Below are 12,680 nucleotides of genomic sequence, written 5' to 3' on the forward strand. Positions count from 1 at the left end.
GTTCATTGATCAACTGTGCTAAAATATTATGTTGCAGAGTGCCCTCAGACAAAGGGTACAGGCTAAGCAGTTACAGGGAATCAGGAAGATAAAATAAGCCTGGTGATGTCATTAAGTCAGTTCAATTATTATATATGCTGATATCTTCATCAGATATAATTATTGCAAAACCTCTGATCTGACAACAACCCCCAGTGGTGGTGATCCAATTTGTAACTTCTACTTCTTGCCCTTTTAGACAGGCTTTTTATGGGTTTGGTTTTGCCAGCCAAGTGTACATCAAGACTTTGTGTAAAAGATTCCCTATCTCCATGGAAAACCATTCTCAACAAATATGCTAAGAGTAGAAATAAAGCATTCCTCTGATGCAAACGATTCTTGGCTCTGTCATTTGGAATGACTCAGGGTGAATAATTGGCCCCCGTTTCAGAACATATACAGGTGAAACTCGAAAAATTAGAATATCGTGGAAAAGTTCATTTATGTAAACAACTGTTTTCATTAGCTACTGGGGTTTAATATATGAGATAGACTCCTGACATGCAAAGCGAGATACGTCAAACCTTTGTTTGTTATAATTGTGATGATTATGGCGTACAGCTGATGAAAACACCAAAGCTGAGATTGTTAATTTGGGGTTCTCATCAGCTGTACGCCATAATCATCACAATTATAACAAATAAAGGCTTGACATATCTCGCTTTGCATGTCATGAGTTTATCTCATATATTAAGTTTCACCTTTTAAGTTGAATTACTGAAAGAAATGAACCTTTCCACAATATTCTAATTTTTCGAGTTTCACCTGTATTGTCATGGGAAGAGAGATGAGACTTCCGAAAACCATGGTCATGGTTCCGGGGAGTTCTTGGCCACTATGTTTCTGCCAGGGTTTGTAATTCTAGGCATAGGTGACCACTGCTATTAACACCAAGTGGATGACAGCAAAAGCCTGCAGGAAGGAAAACTCCAAATTCACAGGCCCAATTAGGTACTCAGCAAACACATCTCACCCCACATGATCAAAGAATGCTATGATGCCTTGCATGGGCTTTTCGCTCCACAAAGTTCCACATGATAGGATCCCCAAACAGCCTTGTTTACCACAAGGATGCACTTCTCAAGATATCAGATGGTAAATGCTCACACCTTCCAGTTCCACTGAGTTGTGAGAAAAGCCTTGTAAGGCACATATAACCTGAGCTCTGTTATTACATGGCCACTGCACTGGGAGCTGAAAGCTGCCACAGGGTGAAATTTGGTGACCATAGGCTGCATTTGCATGAACTGCTGAGCACATTTAACATGTTTAACCAAAACATAAATTGTATAGAACATGGTGCTGGTAATGCCAAGGTTGTAGGTTCAATCTCTGTAAGCGACAGGTGCATATTCCTGTCAGTTTGCATTTCTTAGTACAGCAAGTATTGATTTGATGTGTAGAGATCTTTCCTATTCTACTTAATTCAAGCAGGTTCTGGAAGCTTCTCTATGTGAAAGGAACAAGCAGAAGGTTCATGGTGTTTGGGTTATTCCTTCAGAAAAACTGAGTACAGCTGGCTTAAACTGGTTCTCTTATCTGTTTCTGTAAAGATAATGCTGACTATAAAAGTAAAGCAAGAAGGAGTTTCTCTTTTTCTATCTCTCTTCCTTCTGGTATGGTGTTCTGTACATGGTATGCTTAGTGTTAAGGTTTTAGATTTATAAGTTTAAGTTAAGTCTGCTGCAACTGGATTTCTTATGGACAGTGCCAATCCTGAATGTATTGGATTTGTGACCATTATGTTCATTTGCCTTGAGTAGCACTAAAGCTCTGCTGGATGAAATACTAATTGCCTCTGGTCTTTTTTGGGAATCCTGCAACGTGTTTAAGTTTTTATTCTGCTAACTATACATTGGAGTTCTGCTCTGGATCAATATTGAGTAGAATTATATAATAATTCCTGCATTGCAGGGGAATTGAGATGATCATCAGGGTCCCATCAAACTATGATTCTACGTTTCAACCGAAAGCCCACTGACGCTTTGTGTGCACCTCCAATTAAGTTTCTTTTCTCTTACCTTTGGGTTTGGGTTTCCAGCCACTCTGCAAGTGAAGGTGACTGGCATTCCTTCAAATATTTTGTAATGTTTCAGCTTCATCTCAAAATATGGTGCCACACTGTCCTCCGGGTCTTCTTCTCCATGCTCGACCTCATCATCAGACTCTTCTACAGGAGATCTCTCCAGCCGAAACTCAATCTCACTGATCAGCCTCTGCTCAAAGCTGGAGACTTTGTATTCCTACCAAACAAGAAAAGCTCAGCTAAGTTTCCAACTTTATTTTTTTTAAAAAAGTTAAGAGTGGATTATAGTTAACTTCATTCTCCAGATATATATACTGTATATTAATTCCAAAATCCATTAGGATTGTACATAAAGAAGAAAACTGTATTCTTGAATGTAAAACATAAGAATCCCTGGGTGGGATTCATCTAACTAGCCTTGTCAGAGGAAGTCCAGCACAAGGACTTCCATTTGCACAGTGGGGCATCTTCTCCAAAAATTTCATGGGGCAAACTGGAATGCTTGTGCAGACAGAACAGCAGTATGGTAAATCCAGTATTACCATCTTCCTGCATTGGGAAAGGAATCACATATGGTAACAGTGAATTTATGGCATAGCTGGAGAATGGGAAATTACCATCTCTCCACAAAGCAGAACCATTGTGCAGTGCACTTTCAAGGACCTACCACGTGGCCACATTCCATGTCCTCCCATTATTTATTGTTTTCTCAACAAAAGCTACCTGAAGTGCCAAATTCAGAAAGGGGGGGAGATGGCTGTATGCGATAGAAATGTTAGAATACTTTGAAATTCAGCTGGATACCTTCTTACATGTGCCAACAAGGAACTCATTTAGACAACAGGTAGAATTCAACATTGCATTCTTCCAGTCAGATTAGCTACAGACAGCCATCCCTTTAGATGTCAAGTTAATGCTGGATAACTTGCTGTTGGTGGCTACCATCCAATAAATGTAGCACATAAATAAAATATTATGGTCTGGCCGCACAGCACAGCAAAGCTTTAAAATGTTAGCCACGAACATTAAAAAATTGTGTGTAACAAAGAAAGAGATAAATTTCTGGAAACATAAATTTGTAAAGTCAGGAAAGGAAAAGACACCAGAAAACAAACAAGCCAGCAAACAGCAAGGCAAGAAAAAAGAAGAGAAGCGAAACCTTTTGAGCATCCTCAGAAGTCACTACAGAAGCACCGAGAGAGCCAGTTCCCTGCAAAAGGCAGAAAAAGAAGATAGACAACGAAAGTAAGGAGACTCAACGCCAGCCCGAGAGAACTCATCAGAATGCGCCACATGTTCAGATTGCCAAGTTCAACTAAAAATATTTTTTCAAAGCCATTCCAACTTTTCATCTCACTTCTGGACCTGGGTTGTATCCAAAAGTGCAGATTACCTATTGATGAAGCGAAAATGACGACAAGATGCAGAGGCCGTGGTTTATCTTGAGACAGTGAAAGATCAGAAGGAAAGAAGGGACTAAAAAGGAGTAGATGTTAAAATTTCGCTTCCACCTTATCCTGTGAAGAGAAAGCACCCTGTCTTGTTTAAAATATTGCTCATGGCTAAATCACCCTTATTTACATGATTTTATTCTCTTGTTCAGGCTAACTTCAGATGTCACAGTTTTGCCAATGTAAGAGGAATCATTCATCCATCTGTATGATTAAACAATTGCCCCAACCATAATATCTCTTCCAGCAGACACAGTCTAGGCATCCCATAAAACCTTCAGGTCCCCCCCCCCAGCCCTTAAAATTATGCATGTAGTTAATTTAACTGATGAGCCTACATCCACGTTTCCTCGGTGAAGGCTTTCTGCATACTTCCTAATCAAAGCTTTGGACTTTCATGGATTTTTCATTATTGTATCCTTCATGGATATAACCCGTGGCCCTTCAGATAGTGTTGGGTTTAAATTCCCAGCAGCCCCAGAATGGGCAATGGTCAGGGATGATGGGAGTTCTAGCCCAGGAAAACCCAGAGAGCGATAGGTTAGCTATCCTGGTTTAAGGACTGGTTGTCTCCCTCACCTATTGTACTGGCTACTGAAGTACAGGAGCACTTCTATGACCTTCAAGAATGGCACTATCCATTCCTTCCTACACATACAAAAAATGGGAGGAAGCCCCAGAGGGACTAACGGCAGAGAAAATAAACATTTTTTTTCTGTGGGTGGGGGAAAGGCTTATGCAAATTCAGACATTCCATGTTATCAGGAATAGTGGAACATTATGCACAGTGCTTTTTTTCTGGGGGGATGCAGGGGTACGCATACCCCTAAACATTTTGTGAATCTTTGTACTTTTGTCCATTTACTGTATTTATTTTCCCCAATTTGAACTATAAAATGGTGATTCTCTTGAGTCAAAATGAGAGTACCCCAAAACATCATTTTTTTTTAAAGAAAAAAGCACTGGTTATGCATATTCATGTGGATGACAGAACACCTAGCATATCTGTGACACTGGAGAGGCTGACTACTTGGCACACTTTTGGCATTAAAAATAAATTTCATTGAGTCCTTTGATGACTATATCATCAAAGAGTTGGAATGTGCATCAAAATCCTTTTCTAAAACAGAAGCACGGCTCTCTCAATTATGGGCATACTGGATAGCATGTTATTATGGGATTCAAATACAGCTAAGATGCACATTGATAATCTGGTTAAACCCTCCAGATCTTGTCTATTTTCCCTTCAAGTAAAGAAGGAAACTCCATTCAGGCAGCCATGAATCAGGTGTGGGGACATTAAGCATGCCTCCCTTCAGCAATAATCCACAGTATTAGCCAAAAACCCAAGTCAGGCATGGTTCCCTTTACTGCAAAAAAGCAATGCTTTCAATCAGCCCTCAAACAAGCAGGCACAGGGAGAACCAAGAGAAATAAACTGGCTGTTTTTACTGTGCAAGTGCAAAGCTACGTAGCCGCACCTGTCCTGCCAGTTCTTCTTCCGGCTCTTGAATATTAAATACGGTTGCAGCGTTGTCAGCACCTAGCAGTCGACGAGCCATCTTCTCCTCGTAGGTTAACTTCTAAGCAAAAGGAAAGAGAAAGAGAAATTAGCACCAGTTACTGGTAAGCAGATGGGCAACACACCAAACAGCAACTTCATTTCAGTAGTCAGTTCCGAGACTTGCCCACGCCCTAGGGCACTCCCCCCCCCCCCCGGAACAAAAACTGGAGGGACATTTTACCCTTACAGCCCCTAAAGGAAGTCTATCTTCAGTGGTTTTACATGCCGTTAATCTGAGCAACAAGTTTTAGAGTAAGTTGGCTTCAAAAGCTATTTTCATTGGAGTAAGATGCTCCTGTCAGAGGAAGGGAACCTCTGATTCCAACCGCTTTACTTCAGGTGCTTTATATCAAGGTCTATTTTGCCAGTATACAATTGCGCTCCCCCCCCCCTTCCATGTGCTGTATTCTACACATTAAAACCAAAATACAGTGGTACCTTGGAAGTCGAACAGAATCCGTTCCGGAAGTCCATTCGACTTCCAAAACGTTCGGAAACCAAGGCGCAGCTACCGATTGGCTGCAGGAACTCACTTCGGGACGTTCGGGTTCCAAAGAACGTTCGCAAACCGGAACACTCACTTCCGGGTTTGCAGCGTTCGGGAGCCAAAATGTTCGACTCGCAAGGTGTTTGGGATCCAAGGTACGACTGTAAGTGTCTCCAAACCAAATATGTGGCTCTACTGATTTTTGTCAATAAAGATCTTGCCGCTACGTACTGGTTGGCCATTGTTCAGTAAGTCTTCTTTGAAGCGAAGTTTTCTTTCCAGGTCCTGAATAACAGCATCTTTTGTGCCCTGAATTTCTTCATCAGATGCAATCCTAGCAGTTCTGCCTGTTTTCTTTGGAAATCCACTGCAAAGAAAACATAGATAATTTACAGGCACTGTGGGTGCTATACACAGAGAGAGCAGTTGCCCCAAACTATTATTGTTTCCTGCACCATCTCCATCTTGCTCATCTTCCCACTCCCTGTTCACTTGTTCTCCAATCAATAAAACCATCCAGAGGGAGAGAGCAAGGCAAACAATTACACCTATCACCTCACTCTGGTCAGATGAACAGGCAGTGACAGCAAGGAAGAGCAGCAGGACCAGGAAGAGCCAGAGGTTGACAGTGGGGCCTCTTTCGTGGTATGATCCTTGGCAGGTCCCCAACAATGCCAGCCTCAGTGCTGGCAACTAGTTTGTATTACTTATTTATTTCTAGAATCAATAAGTGAAACCTTCTCCTTGAAGATTTGCACGCGCGCGCGCACACACACACACACACGGTGTGTGTGTGTTGGTAAGACGAAAGCCTTCAAATCAGTTAGAATAGCAATATTTCAAACTCCATGTAGGTTCAGTTACAGGTAGGTAATCGTGTTGGTCTGCAATAGTCAAAATAAAATAAAATAAAATAAAAAATTCTTTCCAGTAGCACCTTAGAGACCGACTAAGTTTGTTCTCGGTATGAGCTTTCGTGTGCATGCTCACTTCTTCAGAAGTGTAGGTTCAGTATCTGTAATTTGCTTGAACGTACCACAAACATATAAATTATATAAAATCCTATTTACAAAATTACAAATAAATGGGCAGAGCACATGTAATTGTTATGTTCATGTAAAAACTCGGGGTGGGGTGGCAGAGCAGGGAGGCTCTTATTAATCCATTTCTTAGCATGACCTACAGAACAGGGCAGAGGGCCTACTAAGTAGTGGCGCCCGCCCTGTGGAACACCCTCCCATCAGATGTCAAGGAAATAAACAACTACAGTCATACCTCAGGTTACGTCTGCTTCGGGTTACTTTTTTTGGGTTATGTACTGTAGTGGTACCCTGTGTTACGCACGCAATCCATTCCAGATCGTTCTACATAACAGGGCGTGCTTAACACGAACGCCCCCCAAAAAGAAAAAACCCAGAAGTAGCATGATTTGAGCGCTTCTGCGCATGAGCGAAGTGCACAGAAGCATTCTGCGCATCCGGGGGTCATGCGCGCTCGGGAAACGCTTCCGGGTTGCGGGCATTCTTAACTCGACTGTATCTGACTTTTGGAAGACATCTGAGGGCAACCCTGTTTAGAGAAGTTTTAAATGTTTGATGTTTTATCATGTTTTTAATATTCTGTTGGGAGCAGCCTAGAGTAGCTGGAGAAGCCCAACCAGATGGGTGGGGTATAAATAATACATTATTATTATTATTATAGCTTTGTCTATCAAACCATTTCCCCCCCAAATCAGTACAAAATGTGGGAGATATAAAAATATTCACTGTAAACAATGAACTCAAAATTAGCACACACATCGCCTGGTTTGTGCTTAACACAATTTGGGTAAGCCTGAATGAGCAAGTGTGCTGGGATACAGTTACAAAATCATGGCCACTTCACTCCTCCTCCTATTGAGAGCTAAGCCATGGTTTGGCTTAACATTACTTATGAACTCCAAACAAACCAAGGTTTGTCCTTGGCTTACTGCTTATGGTCTGTTTGTGGGGAATCAAAACACAAGCTTGGGTTCACACATAATGCTAAGCCAAACCATGGCTCAGCTATTGACAGTGTAGCAACAGCAGGAGACAAGAAGGAGCAAAGCAGCTATAATTTTCTTCTGTGTACCAACAGACTTGCACTGTTTGGCTTAATGTGACATGCAAACAAGACCGATGACATTATGCTGCATCTGCCAAATCCAAATTTAAAAAGAACATGTTGCTGGTATATGACTCCAAATAAGACCAGAACCATAAAGATACTGATCTTCACTGCTGGAAAGACAACTTTCCCTTAGCTGAAAGGGAAGTGAACTGAAAGGGAACATAACCACAAGTGATTACTGTATTCCACTCTGCAACCATTTTGGATAATTATTAATGAAATTAAGATAATTATAAGCTACAATATACTCTTAAAGATCTTTTGGAAATAAGAGTGTTACACTGATATTAATGTTCACATTTTCCTTTTAATCCATACACACAACCCCTTATTAAGCAAAATCTATTGTAATTTATTTGTTTAAAGCCTTTCCCTGAATTTCACATAAATGGAACTTGTGTTCTTTGGTATCTAAAAAAGAACCTCAATACCACTGCCTGAGCCCTTTTTATCTAAACCAATAAAATAAAAAATAAATATACAAGTTGAGGGAAAATAAAACCAACTAGGTTTTTCAACTATTGGATATTATCCAAAACTTACCAAAAATAAAACAGAATTCCCATTAAAAAGTAAACTTGCATTAACTTCAATCACCCATGAGGCCCCCTTCAAACATGGCAAGTGCATAGGCCTCTAGCCAGGTCAGTAAGCCAAAAGCAGCAAACGGTTGGCTTGTGCCCTACCAAAAGACCCTGAGTAAATAAGCAAGGGCACCCTTCCCTCTCTCTCAATAGAGTATGACATATGCTTTGTAGCTTTGTTTAGTTGAGACTGACAGCAGGTCACTTGTCATTAGAAAAATGTTTTTACTGCAGCAGTCACTTAGAAATAGAAGTAGATAAAAAGCATATGGGAAAGAAACCCTTCCAGATGCAACCATTTATCAAGGTAGAAGAGGTCAGTCCTTTTGGCTACTGTACCAATCTGGAGATTGCCTCCTTTCCCATCGTAGGAGCCAACTCCTAGGGGCCGAGGTCTCTTCAGCCCCCCCCCCAAAAAAATTTGACTGGGCCGGGCCCCTCCAACGTTGATGGGCATTGCCATTCAAATGATGTGTGCATGCCACATCATGTGATCAATTATGTGGGGTGGGGCTTACCTGCCCCCCCCCCAATATTTTATTCAAGTTGGCATCCCCTGCTTCCCATTAAGCCAAATTACTGGCCAATGCTTATTGAGGAGTAACCCACAGCACTCCATCTGTATTATGAACGAGACTTGGTGCATCTGGACAAAGATCTGCTTCTGTCCTTCATAACTCTGGGCAAATTTAATAAAATCAATTTATGTTATGCACATACTGAACATAACTGTGGATAACACTTACATTGTTCTTCATAGTATCTATCTACAAAATAACATGGCGGAGTCAGGGTGAGCCATAATGAAGTTTCTCAGAGATATTTGATAAAAGATGGGACAAGTGCAACTATGGGGAATCACCCATGTTTATTGTGAAGCAGCAACTTCAGAGTATTCTGGCTAAAACCTGTGTCCCAGCCAGGCTTTTGTCCTGTCTTCAGGATTCTCTTTCAGAACAGGATTTATTAAGGTGCCAAATGGGACTGAGGACAACAATGTTCTTAATGCCTCACTTCCTTCAAGTGTGTCAGTACTGCTGCTACACCCACAAATGTATTCTGCTTTGGTATAATAAAAAACAACAACCCCAAACCTTAAAAAGTGTCCGTGTTTTGGTTTTGTTCCCAATAGATAAGGAGGAGCACGAAGAAGAAAAAGTTGTTGGAGCCCAAACTGCTGTTACTGAAGGCTATGCGAATCATGACTCCCCCACAACCCTCCGCCCCAAACATGCGGGGAAAGGAAGAGATCAAGAGCTCACACTGCCGCTTGTAATCAAGACGTTGGCTGCAATCCAATATATATGGAATAATGTAGCTTTGAGTTAGTGTGCTGGGCACTTCTACTACAGCTGGCAAAGGGCTTGTGCACAAAAGACTGCATTCGTCAACCGAAGCCATTTATCTGTGACGTCATGTGCATGCACACATTTATGGCAGAAGTCTTTCGTATAGCAGACCAGCCAGTTTCACTTAGAAGGTGGGGTATCCTGCTTAATGAACTGCTTAGCAGCATGATGTATTGTCTTCCTTTGATATTGTTTACGAGCATCCTTGATCAATTAAAGGAAATGATAAAAATCAGTGGACACTGGGTGACTTGGTATTTACCGAAGCAAAATCAAATTTAAAAAAGCACATTTGGATGAGACAACCAGCTGCTTCCACTCAAAATAAATGCAACCTCTCTCCCCTCTGCCACATAACATTCCTTAATCCTCTCAATTCCCATAGATCTTTCATATTTGATTGACTGCTTTGAAGAACATGGAAACAGCAATTAAATTTAACATCAGCAAGAAAAGAAAAGAAATCTAATGGTAATTTTGGAATGTGTAAACAATGCCCATTCCAAAGCAATGTTTTCTTTTACATTTTAAAGGCTTTTATTATATTTGGGGCTGGCTGTTCTTACTCAGAGCCATTACTGCTGGGAGTTATGCACACAGCAGAATTCTCTGTGAACATTCAGAGTTGCACCAAAGAATGTGAACAACCAATCTTGCACAAATCCTGCTTCTATCCCTGTTTCAAGCTGACATACCCACAAGCTGAAAATGCATTCTCCTGCCCTCTGACGTTGCAAGGGATTCCAGTCTAGCCATGGACTGATGACTAACTCTACATTTTCTTTCTAGTGGTTATGTACTGTATATTTGCAGAGACTCCTTATGAGCCAGCTGCGCTTTCAGGCTCAACCATGCGACTCCACAAATATAAATAAAGAGAGAATTTGGATTTGCCTTTGGAGATACAATTAAACTGCACTTTCATATGAACAGAAAGGAATGAAACAGAACCAGTTGGGGATTCTGCTACATGGTTGTACTGATCTGAAGAGGACTAGGAAATAGATACAGCTATGTACACATCTGGTGGCTGTAATGAACACAGTCAATCAGGGAGAGGGAAAATTGGCATTAAGGCCTGCAATTTGTTTTTGATGCAACTGAAAAACGCACTCGGCATCTTCTGATTCAAGGCAACCAGACCCACAGTATAGATAGGAAGCAGCAGTCTCTGCTGTACATGATAACCACTTGTGGACAAAAAGAAGGGACAGCAACAGCTAAGGTTGTGGACAAGGAGCATAGTAGCCTGAAATGGAAGGGAAAACCCAAATTCTAGTTCATTAAAAAGGGAGCAACATCCCACAAATCAGCTGACCAGTAGGACACACCACTCTCTTTAAACTACTCTACCCAAAGCCCGGAGGGAGTTTCAGAGGAGGGTAGGATAAACTATGTCTATGAAGCAAATTCACAGATCTCTGTGGACAGGAAGAGGGCTGGATGGACTCCAGGAATTTTGCCAGGGATTGCCACAGCCTGCTCATTGGCGGTGCATTCTATTTCCAGGCCTTCTTTCATACTCTTCAATTTTGCACGTATTTCTCAAGTTAAGCAATTGTTTAACTGGTTTTTATTATGTATCCAAGTTGCTATTTCTAAATGTTTTCTGCATGCAGTAAACAAACCTTTAGAAACATAAGTTTTGGTTGTGTGTGTTTTTAAAAACGCAAGATTCTGGAATGCCTAAACCTATATGCTGGCAATCTAGCACTTTAAAGCTGTCCAACTGGAAGATGTTCACTTAAACAATGATGGTTCCGGCAATGCTGCCAAATCCACAATCTACAGAGGCCTCTAATTCACAAAAATGAAGCTCCTTCGGGTTGAAATGTTTATGTGATATTTATTGCTCATGTTCCCATGCCACATGTTCGGGAACAAATGTTACTGAGCCTTGATTGAGTGCTCTATAAAACTTTGGTTTCATGGGAAATCAAGATGTCTCCTTTGGCTTCAAGTTGATTCCATTCTTCTGTTTAGCTGTAGTGAGTTTTCATCCATTATTTCCTCAACTTTCACCCCAAATGTGGAGGACATGTTTGCTATTAACTCCTTACGACTTTGTGCCAGGTAGAAAGAGCCACCGGGAAGTAAGGAGGAGGAGAGCTGAAGCCAAATGAGCTTTTGACCTTTTAAACAACAGGCCACAGCTGAACAATGTTAGGTGCGAAAAGGCACTGTGTGGGAAAAGACCTGAAGATAATGGGCAGGACTGAAAGGGACGGCCTGACCAAGGCCATAATGGAATGTGGTGTCAAAGGAGGCCAATGAGGCTCTTTATCTCTGCAGTGGTTCAAAATAATCTACATTATCTTTCCTGGTTAAGCTTCCTGCGAAGTATCCAGTGCTGATTATTGTCAGGGCAGGGAAGGGGGAGATGCTGGGATCAAGGCTCTACTCCAGTATAAGAGTTCAAAAGCCCAATGGCCACAATTAGCAGAATCGTAAGTAATAAGAGTAGAAATAAGAGATTATACTGGCAATCACAGGCCTTCCAAATATGCATCTGGTCAGTTATTGCTCTGCCTGTTGGCTCAGAATGGTGCCCAGCGCCATCTCTTCCCAGATGTTTCACATACTGCATGTTTGGACATCGACACACACGCCTACCTTCTTAGAAGGGAGCGGCAAAAATGAGAAGTTGTGATGTTGCCAAGGACCCAGAGTATAACAATAACTTTAGTCATCTCAGGAGGGTGGACCAAGGGAAAGGAAAGTCTAGGTAAGTCTGGAAATTATTCTGAAGCCAGCAACTGGTGGGCAATGAGGACTTTGTCAATCGACTACTACTCTTGACTGCCCTTCAAATGCAACTTCCTATTCTGGGCCGAGGAGGGAAGGTAGCTGGCTATAGATATATAAGAGCAGCATCCAACAACCATGTGCATGTAAGAAAGGATAACAGTCTGAAGGTACCAGGTCTTTTAACTGCAATGGACTGGGGGCGGGGGCGGGGATGAATGATGGTAGAAGACCATGCATGATGGCTGAGATACCTGCCATACAAGTGTGCTCTGAGAGATATC

The 12,680-nt window shown here is 41.6% G+C and overlaps 1 protein-coding gene across 1 annotated transcript in view; it reads right to left on the reverse strand.

Annotated features, from left to right (window-relative positions):
- The window catches only part of PALLD (palladin, cytoskeletal associated protein), a 207,587-nt gene that overhangs the window by 31,125 nt on the left and 163,782 nt on the right, over positions 1–12,680 (reverse strand). The window contains 4 exon segments of the mRNA XM_033160304.1: positions 2,061–2,282; positions 3,225–3,275; positions 4,998–5,099; positions 5,799–5,934. Coding sequence (XP_033016195.1) covers positions 2,061–2,282; positions 3,225–3,275; positions 4,998–5,099; positions 5,799–5,934 — 511 coding nt within the window.

Source organism: Lacerta agilis, chromosome 9 (genome assembly GCF_009819535.1).
Source record: "Lacerta agilis isolate rLacAgi1 chromosome 9, rLacAgi1.pri, whole genome shotgun sequence".
NCBI classification, from domain to species: Eukaryota; Metazoa; Chordata; class Lepidosauria; order Squamata; family Lacertidae; genus Lacerta; species Lacerta agilis.